Source organism: Patella vulgata, chromosome 4 (genome assembly GCF_932274485.2).
Source record: "Patella vulgata chromosome 4, xgPatVulg1.2, whole genome shotgun sequence".
Classification (NCBI taxonomy): Eukaryota; Metazoa; Mollusca; class Gastropoda; family Patellidae; genus Patella; species Patella vulgata.
In genome coordinates this window covers 47241899-47258542 of record NC_065882.2, presented here as the reverse complement: position 1 = coordinate 47258542, position 16644 = coordinate 47241899, and the positions used below count along the sequence as shown (strand labels likewise).

At 34.6% G+C, this 16644-nt stretch overlaps 2 protein-coding genes across 5 annotated transcripts in view; one reads left to right on the top strand and one right to left on the bottom strand.

Moving 5' to 3' along the window:
* LOC126817612 (1,25-dihydroxyvitamin D(3) 24-hydroxylase, mitochondrial) overlaps window positions 1-6563 on the bottom strand; it is a 19379-nt gene extending 12816 nt beyond the window's left edge. For 2 of the 4 annotated variants that reach the window (XM_056100118.1, XM_050544704.2), the window contains exons 1-2: window positions 6411-6563; window positions 2127-2546 (exon numbers count right to left, since the gene is read on the bottom strand). In XM_056100118.1, coding sequence (XP_055956093.1) covers window positions 2127-2500 — 374 coding nt within the window. In that variant the 5' untranslated portion in view covers window positions 2501-2546; window positions 6411-6563. Of the gene's footprint in view, window positions 1-2126; window positions 2547-5221; window positions 5606-6410 lie in introns of those variants that run through there. The other 2 variants (XM_050544705.2, XR_007679065.2) reach the window with 2 other exon arrangements.
* On the top strand, window positions 6113-16644 carry LOC126817615 (ubiquitin-like protein 7). Its single transcript, XM_050544708.2, has 11 exons — window positions 6113-6287; window positions 7578-7688; window positions 11195-11274; window positions 11816-11900; window positions 12818-12875; window positions 12969-13072; window positions 13346-13404; window positions 13549-13623; window positions 14499-14597; window positions 15587-15710; window positions 16377-16644. Exons 1-10 carry the CDS (start codon window positions 6143-6145, stop codon window positions 15707-15709), a joined length of 939 nt encoding a protein of 312 aa, XP_050400665.1. The 5' UTR covers window positions 6113-6142; the 3' UTR covers window position 15710; window positions 16377-16644.

Genomic DNA, 16644 nt, shown 5'->3' with positions numbered 1-16644 from the left:
ATTTCGCCCGATCCAGCGTTGGTGCTAGAGGTGGAAAATGGCGATGGGCGCATGCAGCAGAAATATTTGTCCCAATTCTGTTATTCCAGGGATTAAAAAAACGAGATCCCATGTTCACCTTGGTGTACCCGTAACAGAACCGTTGGCATTCAAATGTTGTTTTGCTAAATTTCGCTCATAGCACAAAGTCTACATCGGGAGTACGATTTGCATCAGATATGGTGAGAAATGATTCCTTTTGGCGAAAAATAAAGAATCGCGGTATAAGAATAGAAGGTAAGGGTTCAAAAATAGCCTGAGAACAGAGGTGGGGAAGAGCAGTATTTTACCGCATGTTCATATTGCAGAAAGGAAAGGAACTGTCAGCGGACATCGTCTGATCAGAGACAGTTCATAAAGGAACTACGGGAGCCTATACATTTTCAAGGTACGATATCAACGTCAATATTAAATGCTCTGCGACAATGTCGTTTCCTTTGATTATATGTCAAAAGTACAATGTACAAAGTCCTAATGTTAATTGTTAAATGACAAATGTTTTGTGGGAAAATGCTTTTTTTGACGTGTCTACATTTTACATTTCTCTCATTACATTTTACATTTGCGCTCTGTCACATCCCATTTGTCCATTACGCTTTCTACATAGCAACTTTCGCACAGCATCAACTTGCATATGCAAATGTGGGATATCACGTGACTCATTAACATATATGGAAACCCGACACAAGCACACTATAAGGATATTCACCGCACAACAAAAGAAATCAAGCTGACACACCATAAGAAACTATCTAGACGACCGTGCGTAATTTTGAATGTGCCAGGAAATAATTGATAGATTCAAGCAGCCAAAGAAACATACTTTCCAGTAATTTATAACACAATAACTGGAATTTCGTATTAATACCCGTATTTTTATATTGTAAACACCCCCACTCTTTTCCGGTCTCTCTATAAACAGAGTTGAGTAGCCTACTTTGATCCATTAAAAAAACAACAATATATAAGCATTGTGCCCAACAAATATATAATATATTTAAAGAGAGGAATGACTGTACATCTTTTAGTATGGACATAGAGAATTTTCGATTAAGCCCTGTATCTTTATTTTAGTTTAGTTTAGTCCCCCCCCCCCATTCCTTCACTTCAACTTTAATCTTATTTTGTAAAGTTAGGCAAATATGAATGTGCCAGAAAATTATTTGCATATTTGAAAAGAGCAATCAGTGATACTTAACATGGTATCTGGAATTTCATATTTAGACCAGTATTTTTACTTGAATACCCATTTAATAGTGTGATATTTATTGGATTTAAATTATGAAAATACGATTGTACCAGAAAACTATTTACATATTTACAAACAGAATGAATGTGATTTTCACTAATATGTAACATGATACCTGAAATTTCGTATTTGGACATTGCACAGTCCCCCCCCCCCCCTCTTAATCATCATAAAGTGCCATCCAAAGTATCAAGGTGAGTAAATTTTTATTGTGTGCTAGGCTGATTTCCTAGCGTGCCAGGTTTCCGTATATGTTAATAAGTCACGTGATATCCTACATTTGCATATGCAAGTGTTGATGCTGTGCGAAACATGCTATGTAGAATGCGTGAAGGGCAAATGGGATGTGGCAGAGAGCAAATGTAAAATGTAATGAGAGAAATGTAAAATGTAGACACGTCAAAAAAAGCATTTTCCCACAAAACATTTGTCATTTAACACTTAACATTTGACGTTTTACATTTAACTCTTGCCTTAGATGTATTTTGACATTATCATTAACGGTATTATGACTTTGTACATTGTACTTTTTACATATAATCAATAGAAAAGACATTGTAGCAGAGCATTTAATATTGGCAGCGATACCCTTCCATAGGGATGGACCAATAATTTGTGTTTGTAATGTCGATAAACTGTGGATAGTATTGAATTATAACGGGAGACGCCTGGAACATTTAGAGAACAAACAGCAAAAGCTAATCAGTCAAAATTCACCTACATGGAATCCTTGACGTGATCTCCCTCGCAAACAGATCTTGCCTATGTTATATGAAGTAGGTCACCATCGAAAGTATTAATAAAAAACGATTTAATTAGACTAAAAAACAATGCTTACGTGGTTAATGTACCAAAAGCTTGGTTTGCTCTGACTCTATAATCATTCCATATTCGAATTGGAGGTCGAACATGAGTTACATCTTGTCGTAGTAATTCCTCTATTAAATTAGGATCGGAAATAAAGAAGATATGCATAGAGATCATCGGGATTTTAAACTGAACGAGAGGTCCGAATTCCTCGTGTAAATCCACATACATTTTATGCGTTCTCCCAGCATTTTTCTTCAGGTCTTCAAAGATTTTATAAAATGGTACAGGTTTTGGTCCTGGAATTTCGTCACATGACTTGATTGCCGCCAAGGAAGATTGTGGTCGAATTCTTACATCAAAAAATGATCTTGCGAGTAAATATCGACAGTTTCGTAGTGACATGATGTCTAATGCCAGATTGTCACCCAGTAACAATCTTTGTTTAATGCTATAAAGTACAAAAAGTAATCTTTATTAAGATCTATCAATAAAGGGTCCACAACCTTTGCATTACTTTTACACTATTAGCGTAAAGGTAGCGGTCATTCGACCGATTTTCGGGTAAGTGTGAAATATTTGAACGGTTTTTACAATCAATAACCAGCGGTTGCCAGGCAAGATACGCCCACATTTTGCAAAAGATTTGTCGTACAATCAGGGGCCATAATCTAGAAAGTTATGGTCTGAAATGCGCAAATATCAAAAGGGACTGTGATCTCTGGGATATAAAGATATATTTTAAGTTTCATCAAAATCGGATAAAAATTGTGAACTCTAGAGGGTCCACAACCTTCGTATTACATACTTTTACACAATTTGCGTACAAAGAGTATCCATTTTGTCGGGCAGTTTCATTACGATTTTCCTGAAATTCGAATTCAACCTTCATTATGGTGGAATGGTGATATAAACGGTTTTTAAAATCGGATAAACAATTTTGACCTGTTAGAGAATCCACAAGTTAGAAATGCGATTTTTCGAACAATCAGGGGCCATAATTCAGGAAGTTACGTTCGGATATGCGCGATTATCACAAGGAAGTCCTAGGATGGTAGCTCCAACCCCACCCCCACCCAATCAAGAATTGCTTCCGACGGCCCTGTCTCTGAACGTCATTTGAAGGATTGTTAATCCCCTTCAAACTTTTGAAAGTTGAATCTCTAAAAGGAATATCAGTCTAAAAAATGGTCCAATTCCGTTCAGTACCGGTATTTACAAAGATGCGGTAAATTGAAAATTTGTCAACATGCGACAGCCACTACAGACTACAGAATAGTCAACGGAATCCGGTGTTTCCTACACTCCTCTAATGCGGATACGACTGTTTTTAATCCGAATGAATCCAAGTCCGGGGGTTATCTATCGTTGATAGTTTGATTTTGTATCTTTACTAAATTGCTAAATAATCAACCTGAGTACTTTTAAGCGTTGATTGGGCCGTTGAAAATTTATATTTTCGTCGTATATGGCCGAGTTATGTAAATCCGTGCGTTACCCTAGATTTAGATTTCAGTGGCGTCTGCTAGGCCGTTTAACAGAATGGGGTATTTTTCACAGCATGTTGTGTTGCACATGCTGACGCTAGCGAGGTAAGCAAGGGCTTATTTTCTCACTAAAATGTTCCTTTGCGTTCACAGAGACTGACACACGACCGTTTAGCAGTAAAAAGTTGCCCAGTAAAATCGACTCGGCCGATTTTATTTTCGACAAGGATTCAATAGGACGGTTCCTGAACGCACAGAGCGAGTGTAATGAGACCTACCGTGACAAAGTGATCTATACCTTTCATCAAATTGAACGATCATTTAGGTGCATAGAACTTTATGACCTCTGCTGGTTTTTGATAATATATGATATTGACGTTTCAACTCTATAAACTTCTGTTAAGGCACGAACTGGCTATGGTTTAATTAAACATGTAATAATTCAAGATGTCCTTTACAAGCTACACATGATCTGTGTATAACACTCGGCAGAACATCAAAGAGAGAGAGAGAGAGAGAGAGACTCGAGAGAAAGAGAAATGGGGTTTAACGTCCACTCGACACAAACTAGGTCATTTCGGGACTAACATATGGTTTGATTTTATTTCAATAATTCGCTTGCGCATAGGGGTCTTTAGCAGTGTGAGGAATCCGGAGAAAACCCACGAGATTGGACAGGCGACCCTACTCCTTGTCACGTAGAACTGGGGCTTCGAAACCACGCCAGTCGACTCAATGACAGACTTTATGATAAAGCGCGCGCACGCTAACCATTCAGCCATCCAACCCCCCTAACATCAAAGAGAATGTATAGTACTAGTAGTGGTCAGTGCATCATACCATGACATGATAATGACTTCAAAGGAAATACGCAGTGCAGTTACAGATGCCATAATCTGATAAATAAACAATACCATATACGATTTTCCCCTAATTGTTTGGTTTGTTCTCACTTTCCCAGCAGATTAACCCTACTAATTAAGCGGATTAGGGATTAGTTATAGATTAGTGAGTTATACTCTGTTTTAATTATTGCACGAAACAGTTCAATTTAACCTATGACATGTATGAACTATAAATCACTGTCTGATTTTTCGTTCATATGTCAAAGTATCGAAGGTGTAGATATAAGTTTATGGAACCATTTCTACACTGAAGGAGCAAGAACAACCAAAAATATGTTGAAAGTTGGCATTCAAAGTTAAAGAAAGTATCGTCAAATTACCCGAATATTTTTAGATTCATAGAACTACGTCAGAACAGGGTTACACAGAGATACAAATTTTACAATATGGAAATGGAGGCGTTTCAGTCCAAAGAAAAGAAAATACATAGAATTAAACAGAAGAATACATGATGAAAAACAAAGATTATGAACTGGTTTGACGACTTTATATGAATATGGAAATTCGATATCACATTAAGTCGGATTTTAAATATACATGTACAATACTAAATTTGTTAATAAAATAACTTGTATGTAAAGTACTTAATATTGATATGAAAAATATATATTATTATGTACATGCTAAATTTGTTAATAAAATAACTTTTATTTAAGTGGTTAATATTGATATGAAAAAGACTATAGTTTTAACACCATTAGTTACCCTAATTAGTACTGGTCCAATGATTTTACCTGGGAAACAATAGCTGCTATATAACCATGGAGTTTACTGACATTTATAACATGTTATTGTCTGCGATATCACCTCGGTGGAAGCGGACGTAAAATACAATTAACTAAGTAAGTGACATTTACGAACGAACGGCAGTAAGTCGATCAGACTTGGAATAGAGCTCCTCCCGAATTATGTCCTTATTAATTATGCTGATCTTCTGTTATCTGTAGTGTTAGATGAACTAATATAATATATGATCAATAGTACGCCCATGGAGTTGGGGACGCCGTATGGGTTATAGACATAACGGCCCTAAACCATAACTGCCAAAAAATTTGGTCATAGCGGCCAAAATATTTGGTCGAAACGGCCAAACAATTTAGTCATAACGGCCAAGAAAATATAAACCATTTTTTAAAAGGAAATGTATTTATTCACAAAGATATTGCCTAACAGATAATATAAATACATACATTAGTTAAACATTAATTTAATACATGAAAAAAAATAACCCGAATGGATTGCTTGTTGTTGTTTATTAAAGATTTAAGGTCCAATACAGGTTGGTTTAATTAAATTATTTACACTTGAAAATTGTTAAAAACACAAAGGCTTTTACCTTATTACCTAATCACTCGACTTAAGGCGAATTCCAGCTGTCAATGTACACGCGACCTACGTTTTTCGTTCATCCCGAATGTAACCTATTCCCTGTCACACCCTTTTGCTGCCTCTGGTAAGAACTGGTGTGTTTTAAATTTTTTATTTCCTTCAGAACGGGGCTATATTTTGTCTTCATCAGCCGATCAACCCCATTGAGGAAAGAAAAATAAGTAAAGAAATGGCTGTTCTTTTAGATCGAGATATAACTAGGATGCCATTTGAGAATTTAACGAAGTCGAGGCTCACCGCAGTGCACCGAGTGAGCAAGAATCAACATGGCTGCGATTATTAATATTTGCGATAGAACTTTGCCAAATAAAAATCAAAGATTTCAAATCCACAATGTGGACATAAATGAAAATGTTCTGACTATAAAGGAGAAAATTTTGAAACTTATCGAACCAAATACTAAAGATGTTGGTAAGAAATGACTGTGTTCGTAAATCAGAATATGACCTACATTGATGATTCATTTTGGCTGGCTTATAATAACTAATTAGAGTTATTTATCAATTATTGTTTTAAAAAAAGTCGTTTGTTTACCTTTTTTGGGGAATGACGATTTACCCAACTTATATATGATTTACCAAGTAAACCACCAAATTTAACTACTCGCCCAATACTACCTCATCTTTGTGAAAAACTGACAGGATATTTAATCACTTAATTCGTGGAAAACTTGCAAAAAATGTACAACAAATGTGATGGTCAATGCCAGTTATCTCCCTTAATTCTATATCTAGTTCAAAAATAGATAGATCTAATGAAAAATAAATATATAACAAGGATTTCAGTCAAATTACATTATTCTGTGCAATGTTATAAGTGTTTGAAGTTTTGACAAAATGTATTGTAGCATCGTAGGCCTACATGTAGGTAGATTGATTATTATCGAATTGGGCAAATCGCCCAGCTGCCTTTTTTCATGTCACATCAATCTTGAATGCTCGGAAATGGCATAGTGTGTGTCCAGTGGATGTTAAACCCCCTTTTATCTCTCTCTATAGCTCTTGTTGTTCAGGTTTAAACTTGGGCTATTTCGGGACGGAGGGGACGCCTAAAGATAATTGTTATACACGCCCACATTGAAATGTGGTCGTATATTATCGTCGCCCCCGTCCGTCCGGCATCCAGAGGCTAAAGTTAATATAAATTTATACACAGTGTTTAAGGTGATGAGACAAAGGAGCCTATTGATTTTCAGCGATTTCTGATAATTACTGCCAAAGTTATGGCCTTTGATCACTTTGAAAAATCTTGTGATGCTCTAGAGGCTAAAGTTATCCAATTGACTTTAGATTGATACACAGAGTTTAAGGTCTTGAGACAAACAAGTATATTGATTTTCAATGAATTTTGATAACTTGAACAGCTAAATCCATGATATTAAATGTTTCACATACTAAATGTTAGCATGGGGCAGAACTTTATAAAAGCCAAACAAATTCTAATGGTTTTCTGATAATTACTTCATGAGTTAAAATTGTTACTCTTAATCAGATTTTAGTGTATTATAAATGTTACATTACCGAAAGAAAGTAAAATTATGCGACAACTCTTGTTGACTGCCCGGACGATTTAGCTGCTGTGGGCATATGTTTTGTTGCCTGGCAACCTATCTTTTTAGTTGTTTTAAACAGTTAAGATTCAGGGCAAAATGCACTTTTTATGTGGGGAGCACTATTTAAACTGTTTAAATATTTATTTCAGAGCTTATTTATTGTGGTAAACAGATGAAAGATGATAATAAGATAGATATTTATGGAATTAAAAATGGATCAACAATTTATGTGCTTGAAAAACATGTCCCAGAAGCGTCAGGTATGTAGAAGTAAACTTGGTAAATGTAACGTGTAGGTACTTGATACTATTTACAGGCCTCCACCCAGTCAATTACCAGCAGTTGCCAGGCAGGATACGCCCACATTTTCGAGAGATGGATAGAGAACAAGCTAAAAAGAAAGTGATTTTTCCTACAATCAAGGGCCATACTTCAAGAAATTACAATTCGATGTGCGCAAATATCGAAAGGAACCAAGATCTTTGGGTTATAAACTTACATTTCTAGTTTCAACAAAATCGGATAAAAATTGTGACCTCTATAGGGTCCACAACCTTGATATACCATATTTTTACGCTATTTGAGAATGAAGGGTGGCCATTTTGTCTGTCAGTTTTGGGCCGATTTTCACGAAATTCGAACTCCGTCGTTCTTAGGGTGTAATGGTGATATAATAATACGTTTTTTTGAATCCGATAAAAATTATGACCTAATGTCCACAAGCTAAAAACTCGATTTTTCGTGCAATCAGGGGCCATAATTCAGGAAGTTATGGTCCGATATGAACGAATATCGAAAGGAACCAAGATCTTTGGGTTATAAACTTACATTTCAAGTTTCAACAAAATCAGTTAAAATTGTGACCTCTATAGGCCCACAACCTTGATATACCATATTTTTACGCTATTTGAGAACAAAGGCCCATTTGTCTGTCAGTTTTGGTCCGATATTCACGAAATGCGAACTCAGTCGTCCTTAGGGTGTAACGGTGATATAATAATACGTTTTTTTAAATCGGATAAACATTATGACCTCTATAGGGTCCACAAGCCAAAATCGTGATTTTTCGTACAATCAGGGGTCATAATTCAGGAAGGTACATTCCGATATGCGCGAATATCGAAAGGAACCACGATCTTTGGGTTATAAACTCAAATTTCAAGTTTCAACAAAATAGGATAAAAATTGTGACCTCTATAAGGTCCACAACCTTGATATACCATATTTTTACGCTATGTGAGAAGGAGGGGCGGCCATTATGTCTGTCAGTTTTGGGTCAATTTTCACAAAATTCGAACTCCGTCGTTCTTAGGGTGTAATGGTGATATAATAATACGTATTTTTGAATCGTATAAAAATTATGACCTAATGTCCACAAGCTAAAAACTCGATTTTTCGTGCAATCAGGGGCCATAATTCAGGAAGTTATGGTCTGATATGAACGAATATCGAAAGGAACCAAGATCTTTGGGTTATAAACTTACATTTCAAGTTTCAACAAAATCAGTTAAAATTGTGACCTCTATAGCCAGGGTCCACAACCTTGATATACCATATTTTTACGCTATTTGAGAACGAACGGCGGCCATTTTGTCTGTCAGTTTTGGGCCGATTTTTAGGAAATTCGAACTCAGCCGTCCTTAGGGTGTAACAGTGATATAATAATACGGTTTTTTAAATCAGATAAAAATTATGACCTCTAGTCTATATGGTCCACAAGCTAAAAACGCAATTTTACGTACAATCAGGGTCCATAATTCAGGAAGTTACGTTCCAATATGGGCGAATATCGAAAGGAACCGAGATCTTCGGGTTATAAGTATACATTTCAAGTTTGAACCAAATCGGATAGAAATTGTGACCTCTACAGTGTTCACAAGCTAAAAAGGTGATTTTTCGTACAATCAGGGGCTATAATCCATGAAGTTACAGTCCGATACATGCCAATATCGAAAGGAACTCGAGATCTTAGGGTGTTAAACCCTTTTTTTTTTTTCAAGTTTCATTGAAATCGGATAAAAATTGTGACCTGTAGACTGTTCACAAACAATTATGGACGGATGGACGGACAGGGGCGGCGACAATATACGTCCACATAAAAATCCTGCAAACTCCTATGGCTTATTCATGAAATCGGTTGGGTAAAAACACCAATGAGTTTAAGCTTAAATCAGAGGGGTCTTTGTCCATTTGTCATTTGGAGATTAAAGTTATCATCTGATTGACTTGGAAGAAATTTATACGCAGTGTTCCATGAAACAAAGAAGTCTACCTGGTATTGCTTTTGAGATTTTTCTAATAAACTCAAACAGCTAACTTTCCATATTTTTGCTTGTGTATGCTTTGTTAATGTTATAACGGGCGAAAGGCCATCAATTTTTTAATTGTTTGATAATTACTTCATGGCATGTGAATGTATTTTTCTGGCCTGGCAATAGATCTTCATTTTTTAAATAAGATAAGTCTACTTTCCTTTAATTGCTACAGTTTGAGTAAAACTTTGATTATAGAATGTAGTTGGAATTGCACATTAAACCTCTTAAACAATTACTTTTTAAATAAGATAAGTCTACTTTCCTTTAACTGCTACAGTTTGAGTAAAACTTTGATTATAGAATGTAGTTGGAATTGCACATTAAACCTCTTAAACAAATACTACATATTAATAACAAGTTGTTGTTAATATTGTAAGTATGATGGAGTTTAGAGTATCAAAAATTTGTCCGTCTTCTGTAGGGTCCACAACCTTGATATACCATATTTTTACGCTATGTGAGAAGGAGGGGCGGCCATTACGTCTGTCAGTTTTGGGTCAATTTTCACAAAATTCAAACTCCGTCGTTCTTAGGGTGTAATGGTGATATAATAATACGTTTTTTTGAATCGGATAAAAATTATGACCTAATGTCCACAAGCTAAAAACTCGATTTTTCGTGCAATCAGGGGCCATAATTCAGGAAGTTATGGTCCGATATGAACGAATATCGAAAGGAACCAAGATCTTTGGGTTATAAACTTACATTTCAAGTTTCAACAAAATCAGTTAAAATTGTGACCTCTATAGCCAGGGTCCACAACCTTGATATACCATATTTTTACGCTATTTGAGAACGAACGGCGGCCATTTTGTCTGTCAGTTTTGGGCCGATTTTTAGGAAATTCGAACTCAGCCGTCCTTAGGGTGTAACGGTGATATAATAATACGTTTTTTTAAATCAGATAAAAATTATGACCTCTAGTCTATATGGTCCACAAGCTAAAAACGCAATTTTACGTACAATCAGGGTCCATAATTCAGGAAGTTACGTTCCAATATAGGCGAATATTGAAAGGAACCGAGATCTTCGGGTTATAAGTATACATTTCAAGTTTGAACCAAATCGGATAGAAATTGTGACCTCTACAGTGTTCACAAGCTAAAAAGGTGATTTTTCGTACAATCAGGGGCTATAATCCATGAAGTTACAGTCCGATACAAGTTGTTGTTAATATTGTAAGTATGATGGAGTTTAGAGTATCAAAAATTTGTCCGTCTTCATTAGCCTAGTTCGGAGCAGAACAGAAGGACGTTAAACCCCATTTCATTTCATTTCAAAAATTTGTTGATATTAGATGTGTAATATTATTTTGATTACATGATTATAGTGATACAAAGTTAAATTGAAATACTATTTCTCACTAATTTCAGTGTATTCAAAAATTTATACTCCATTTGAATTTTCTCTCTGAAAATTTCCTCCTTTAAAACTTGAGTTACTCTTTTCAGGAATTGTAAATAATTTAACAGAACAGCAAGTTATGGTGGCTTTGAAAGCTGCCATTCGTAAACCTACATACTCAAATATTGTAAGTATTTTTTAGTCACAAAATAGAATATACATGAAAATATCAATATAATTTGCAAGAATATACAATTTAAACTGATTATTACATGTTACTACTGTATCAATATATCTACAGCAGACAAGAAGGTCAGGTGGTTGAGTGGTCTAATGCACTTTAGATCATAAAGTCTGTCGTTGAGTCAAGTGGTGTCACCCTGTGGTTTTGATCCCAAGCTTGTACATGACACAGAGTACAACCTCATTGGTTTTCTTTGAGTGCTCCAGCTTCCTTCCAATGCTAAAGGCAATTATGTGCAAGTGAATAATTGAAATAAAATTGAACTAATTGTTAGTCCCGAAATTACCTAGTTTGTGTCGAGTGGATGACAAACATTATTTCTCCCGCTGCAAACAGATGTTATAATATATAAGCAGCCATTTTACATACATACCATTAATAAATTGATTAAATTCTGACCTTTTCATTAAGGCTTAGGCAACATAGCTGATGTGTTGTGTATGGATGATTTTCAGTGATATAGGCACTATTTCTGATATTTCAGGTTCAAAAGATTCTCACTGATGAATCAAAAATCAATAAACTTGTCTCAGATAATCCAACTTTAACATCAGATCCAGCTGTTTTATGTAAGTAGACCCGATGCTAAAATTGACCAAATATTCAACACTTAATATAATGATATTAATTAAAATATGACATCAATCAAATATGTTAATTAGAAGAGCACATGACCCTTTTCCTGTGAGTTTGGGATGGTTAGAGGAGTGTGTGTAAACTGTGATGTCCAAAATAATTTTGACCTCATCCACTCCTGTAATATAAGTAGAAACAAGCCAACAGTAAGGCTGATGTCTCCCTCCAAAATCCCAAAATTAACAGATGACACATATTAATTAATAGCACATTTATCTTTTTGAAAATTATCGAGTAATCAAACTGATTATCTATGCTTAGTCTGAGCAGGTTTTGAAGTACTTGGTAGTGAAACTATACACTAAGTTTCATCACTCTCCATCAGTTAGAATCAAAGTTATCTTGTCTCAAAGCATCAACCAACCCAGTCAAGACATTCGCCTAATGAACAGCTATACCTCAAAAGCAGAGTTGTTATGTTCCAAAGTCTCGACCAATCAAATTGCTTACTGCACTGCTTACCCTGAGCAGAAAATGCTCATTATCAAATTTACTCAAGGTATTGATGTGATGAAACTACTCTCACTTAATTAGAACCAAAGTTATCATGTCCCAAAGCATCAACCAATCAAATTGCTTATCTCTGCTTACCCTAAGTAGAAATTGCACATGTCAAACTCCATCAAGGCATAAACACCTACACCAAGTTTGAACATTCTAGTTCAATTAGAAGGAAAGTTATTGTGTCCCAAAGAGTGTGACAGACAGACAGACTGACAGAGGTACAAACCCATTTAATTAGTCCCATGCTTTTTTCGAAAGGGTATCAGGGGAGAGACAAAAAAAATATCCGTAATTCTTCAATTTGTGTGTGTAAGGCAATCATCATTTAATTTATTTTCCTTTTCAGCAATGTTAGTTGACCGAGGGTTGTTAGTTAGTTTAATACAGCCTGGTAATATTTCAAAGTAAGTTACAGTATTATAGTAAAATATATAAACTGCGTATATTATAGTTATGTCTTTATGGTAGACTTTTTATCTATTTGTTGTAATTTTCAGATTATTATCAAGACATCCTGTATTTGGTCCTACAGCATTAGCTGTAGCTACTATGGTAAATGAAGAAGCTGGTAAAGATGGTGGTTCAGCTTCTACAACAGCAGGTAATTATTCATATTTTTCCATTATTGTTCCCTGTTAATGATTTGTTCATGTTTTCTGAAAGTCATACATACATCCATCTTGTTGGGACATCACATTATTGACATTTTACAGATCACTACCAAATAATGATAGTAAGAACAGTAGATTGTTGGGCTAATAGTCTCTCTTAGAGCAATTAGTGACTCTCCTTCAACTTCTACTAACAGAATATGGTGTCTGTGCATGTAATAGTAGCTAGTTAAAATATTTTAAAATTTAAAAATTATTTTTAGGTTCATATTCAATTGACCAGATGTCTGATGAGGAAGATGAAGTTGGAATGGGAGCACAGGTAATGAATTTTCATCATTTAATCATCTTCAGTTAGAATTTTCAATCACTTTTCAGTTTATGATGAATAGAATTGCATAAAGTAGAATTTGGTCCTAAATAACTCATGTCATTCTTTAAATTGTTTTATACTTGATATTTACAGGGTGGAAGACCAATCACAACATCCCAACTAGCAGCAGCGTTAATGCAGGCCCAAGGAGGATACACCACAAACCAGGTTTGTTTTTATTATCATTGAAATATGATATTCATAAAGCACATTATTTTCACTGGAGATTTTCTGATACCTACTCTTATTTTCTTGTTTCTTTCTGAAGAGTTGATTGTATGATCGAAACTCATAGGGATGCCATAATGTTACATCATAAACATACACACCCCCCCCCTTCATCCATTGTTATCAATGACTGCATTAATATTTAAGAATCATTAATATTAACTATAATAAAAATGTATTACCTGTCATTAAACTTGAATTATATGATATTATCTAATGATATGATGAGATACTAACTATTAAAGATACATTATGGGAGATTCGATAACGAGTTGGCAGTTCTTACTATAATAGTTAAAAACTAGATAACGTAAAGGCAATTTGCTGAAAATTTCATTCAAATTGATCCACTATGAACCGAAAACTAAGCGAATGATATTTCTGCCTAGCCTCGGTCATCATTACTAAAGTCAGTATGATAAACAGCATAGTCTCGATTATCTATTTAATCGTTTAATCGAGAAGGAAAGTTCTGCAGTAAATCGGCTCACAATCCACTTAAGATCGCAGGCTAGCGAGGCCATCTAGAGTTGATTATGGTCTGGATAAAGAAAGACCTACAATAGACAGATTTAGCTCTTGCATAATGTATGTTTAATTTATGCACATGTTAACAATTATAGGATAGATTGCAGATTAATTTATTGAAGAGGCACACACTTGCGAAACCTTTCTTTACAATTATACTATCAACATGAGGAAAAGAATCACACCATTAGGCAGGGCTTGAACCACGGTAGACATTTTGTGCTATGCAGCATATTTTTGTAAAATTTAACTATTGTTGTTACAATTTTTGTGTTTAATATTTTCAGCCTAGTACATCTAGTAGTGGTGAAAGTAGTGCAGCTTCAATATCAGAACAATTCTTTCAACAGGCTTTAATGAGTGCCACTCAATATTCTGTACCAGATGTAAGTACTATTACAGATATAATTCAATCAACCCCATAATACTTATTTCTTCATATCATATAATGGATTAAATAAGCAAACAAGAAGTTTATAAAGTTGGTGGTAATTGTTACACAGAGCTCAAACACGATTAGACTATTGTTATCCGAGTACATGTATGTGCAGTCAGTTGCATGGTAATGCACATAAAAGTCTTACATAGGCTCTGCAAATTACTACTAGATAGTAATTTGAGCTTCCAATATTGTTTCTTAAATTACAAACTGTTTGGCAACAAATGTATTTTTCTATTGATGGGTGTATATTTAGGATCTTGATGCCTATCATGGTAATATATAGGCTACTAGTTACCCGTTGTTGCATTAGTGAAAACTTAGATCAAACTATTTGTCCCCCCAAATGAGAATGTTTCTCCATTTTTGTAACATCCATACTAACGCAATAATCATAAATTGTGAACTTTATCATAAGATACTGCACCAAATATAAAATAACATCACCATTAAATTTCTTGTAAAAAGAACCTGGTTGTTTATGAAGTTATTATGATATATATATAATGCTCTGTTTCCTATAGTGAACGAAGAAACAAACTTTCTCTTTTATATTGATATTTTCTTGTGGAATCCTTTAGACTTTTATTTTCTTCAAGCAATTATTCTTTCAATATTTTTCATTTTATTTTTTGGGGCCGACGAGGGAGTATTTTGATTTGTATTGATGTTAAATATGTCCTCTTGCCTTCTTTTAATATCTATCTATGAATGCTGCTCTGCATTAGCAATGTAATAAATAACATGAAAGAGTAATTTCCTCCCTACCATCCATCTATAATTGCAACACATGACACAATTATTATATGGAATACAAGATTTATTTCTGGCAGCGTTTCAACAAGACTTCTCTTGTCTTTATCAAGCAAACAATATTTTCACAGATCATGTCTGTTGTTAAAACGTTCTGTAAATGTTCTTTTTCTTTTAATATAGAGTCAATTACAACAATTACGTGACATGGGTATAACAGATGACAATCTAGCCAGACAAGCTTTGATGCAAACTGGAGGAGATCTAAATGCAGCTATTGAAATATTATTTGAAGACAGATCTTGATGTATGTACCTATATTAAAGATAATATTGTGGAATTGCTCATTTGGCTAACAAGGAACCCTGTTGAATTTTTTCAGTCACAAATCAGAATTATTCCCTGTCATGTTCTTATTTATATAATCTTGTAAATGCAATCCAGGTCAGAACTTGATAGGATTGTTCATTGGGGTATATAGAAAAAACCTAGCAATTTTCAAAGTTCGAAGTGTTTTTTTAGGCAAAGGTTTTAGAAGTAGCACGGACGACTTTGCTTGTGGTGGGAATATTACTTAGAGGGGTTGATCTCAAACCCCCATTTATATTTGAGAGGTTACTATGTTCACAAGACTGAATTTGTTGAGAATTAGCAATCCCCCCCCGACTGTTCAGTACACCCATCATATACACAATATTCTCCCCATGTGTTTATTGGTTGAGAAATTCGGTTCATTAATGTAGAGAACAAAACACTTTAATCAAAACCAACTCGAAGATTCAAAATCCTGGATGTTTTTTTTTTACCCATCAGCTATGCAATTATTTAAATTGTTCCACTACAAAGCGTCTGTGAGTAATGATATCCTACTCGTTGACATATGGGGGTTGAACAAGTAGTGGATAGGCATGTAGACATTTTGAAGTTTGAGAATTAGCATTAATTATGTATTTTTTTATTATTTTTTTTTAAGGGTATTTTAAAGGTTTGTAAAGGCTATACTTTTAATTTGGAACAGAACAGAGTCATTTCGTTTGACAGAAGTGAACAAGCCACCAAGAAAAGTAAAATGTACAATATTATCTTAACTACTTGAATAAGGTTAGAGAAAGGCTGGGACTGACAAGTCAACTTTAAAAAGTTTAATAGACATTGGTAAATGTATATGTGAATGAATGAAATGTGAATGAAATGTTGTAACTGTATGAAGAGGTCTTGTTAATAAATTAATTTATATATTG

Excerpts from the sequence above, each read along its gene's own strand:
- LOC126817615 (XM_050544708.2), top strand. The coding sequence starts at position 6,143 with ATGGCTGCGATTATTAATATTTGCGATAGAACTTTGCCAAATAAAAAT. Across the intron at positions 11,275-11,815 it reads AACCTACATACTCAAATATT|GTTCAAAAGATTCTCACTGA; the intron begins GTAAGTATTTTT and ends CTGATATTTCAG. Across the intron at positions 14,598-15,586 it reads CTCAATATTCTGTACCAGAT|AGTCAATTACAACAATTACG; the intron begins GTAAGTACTATT and ends CTTTTAATATAG.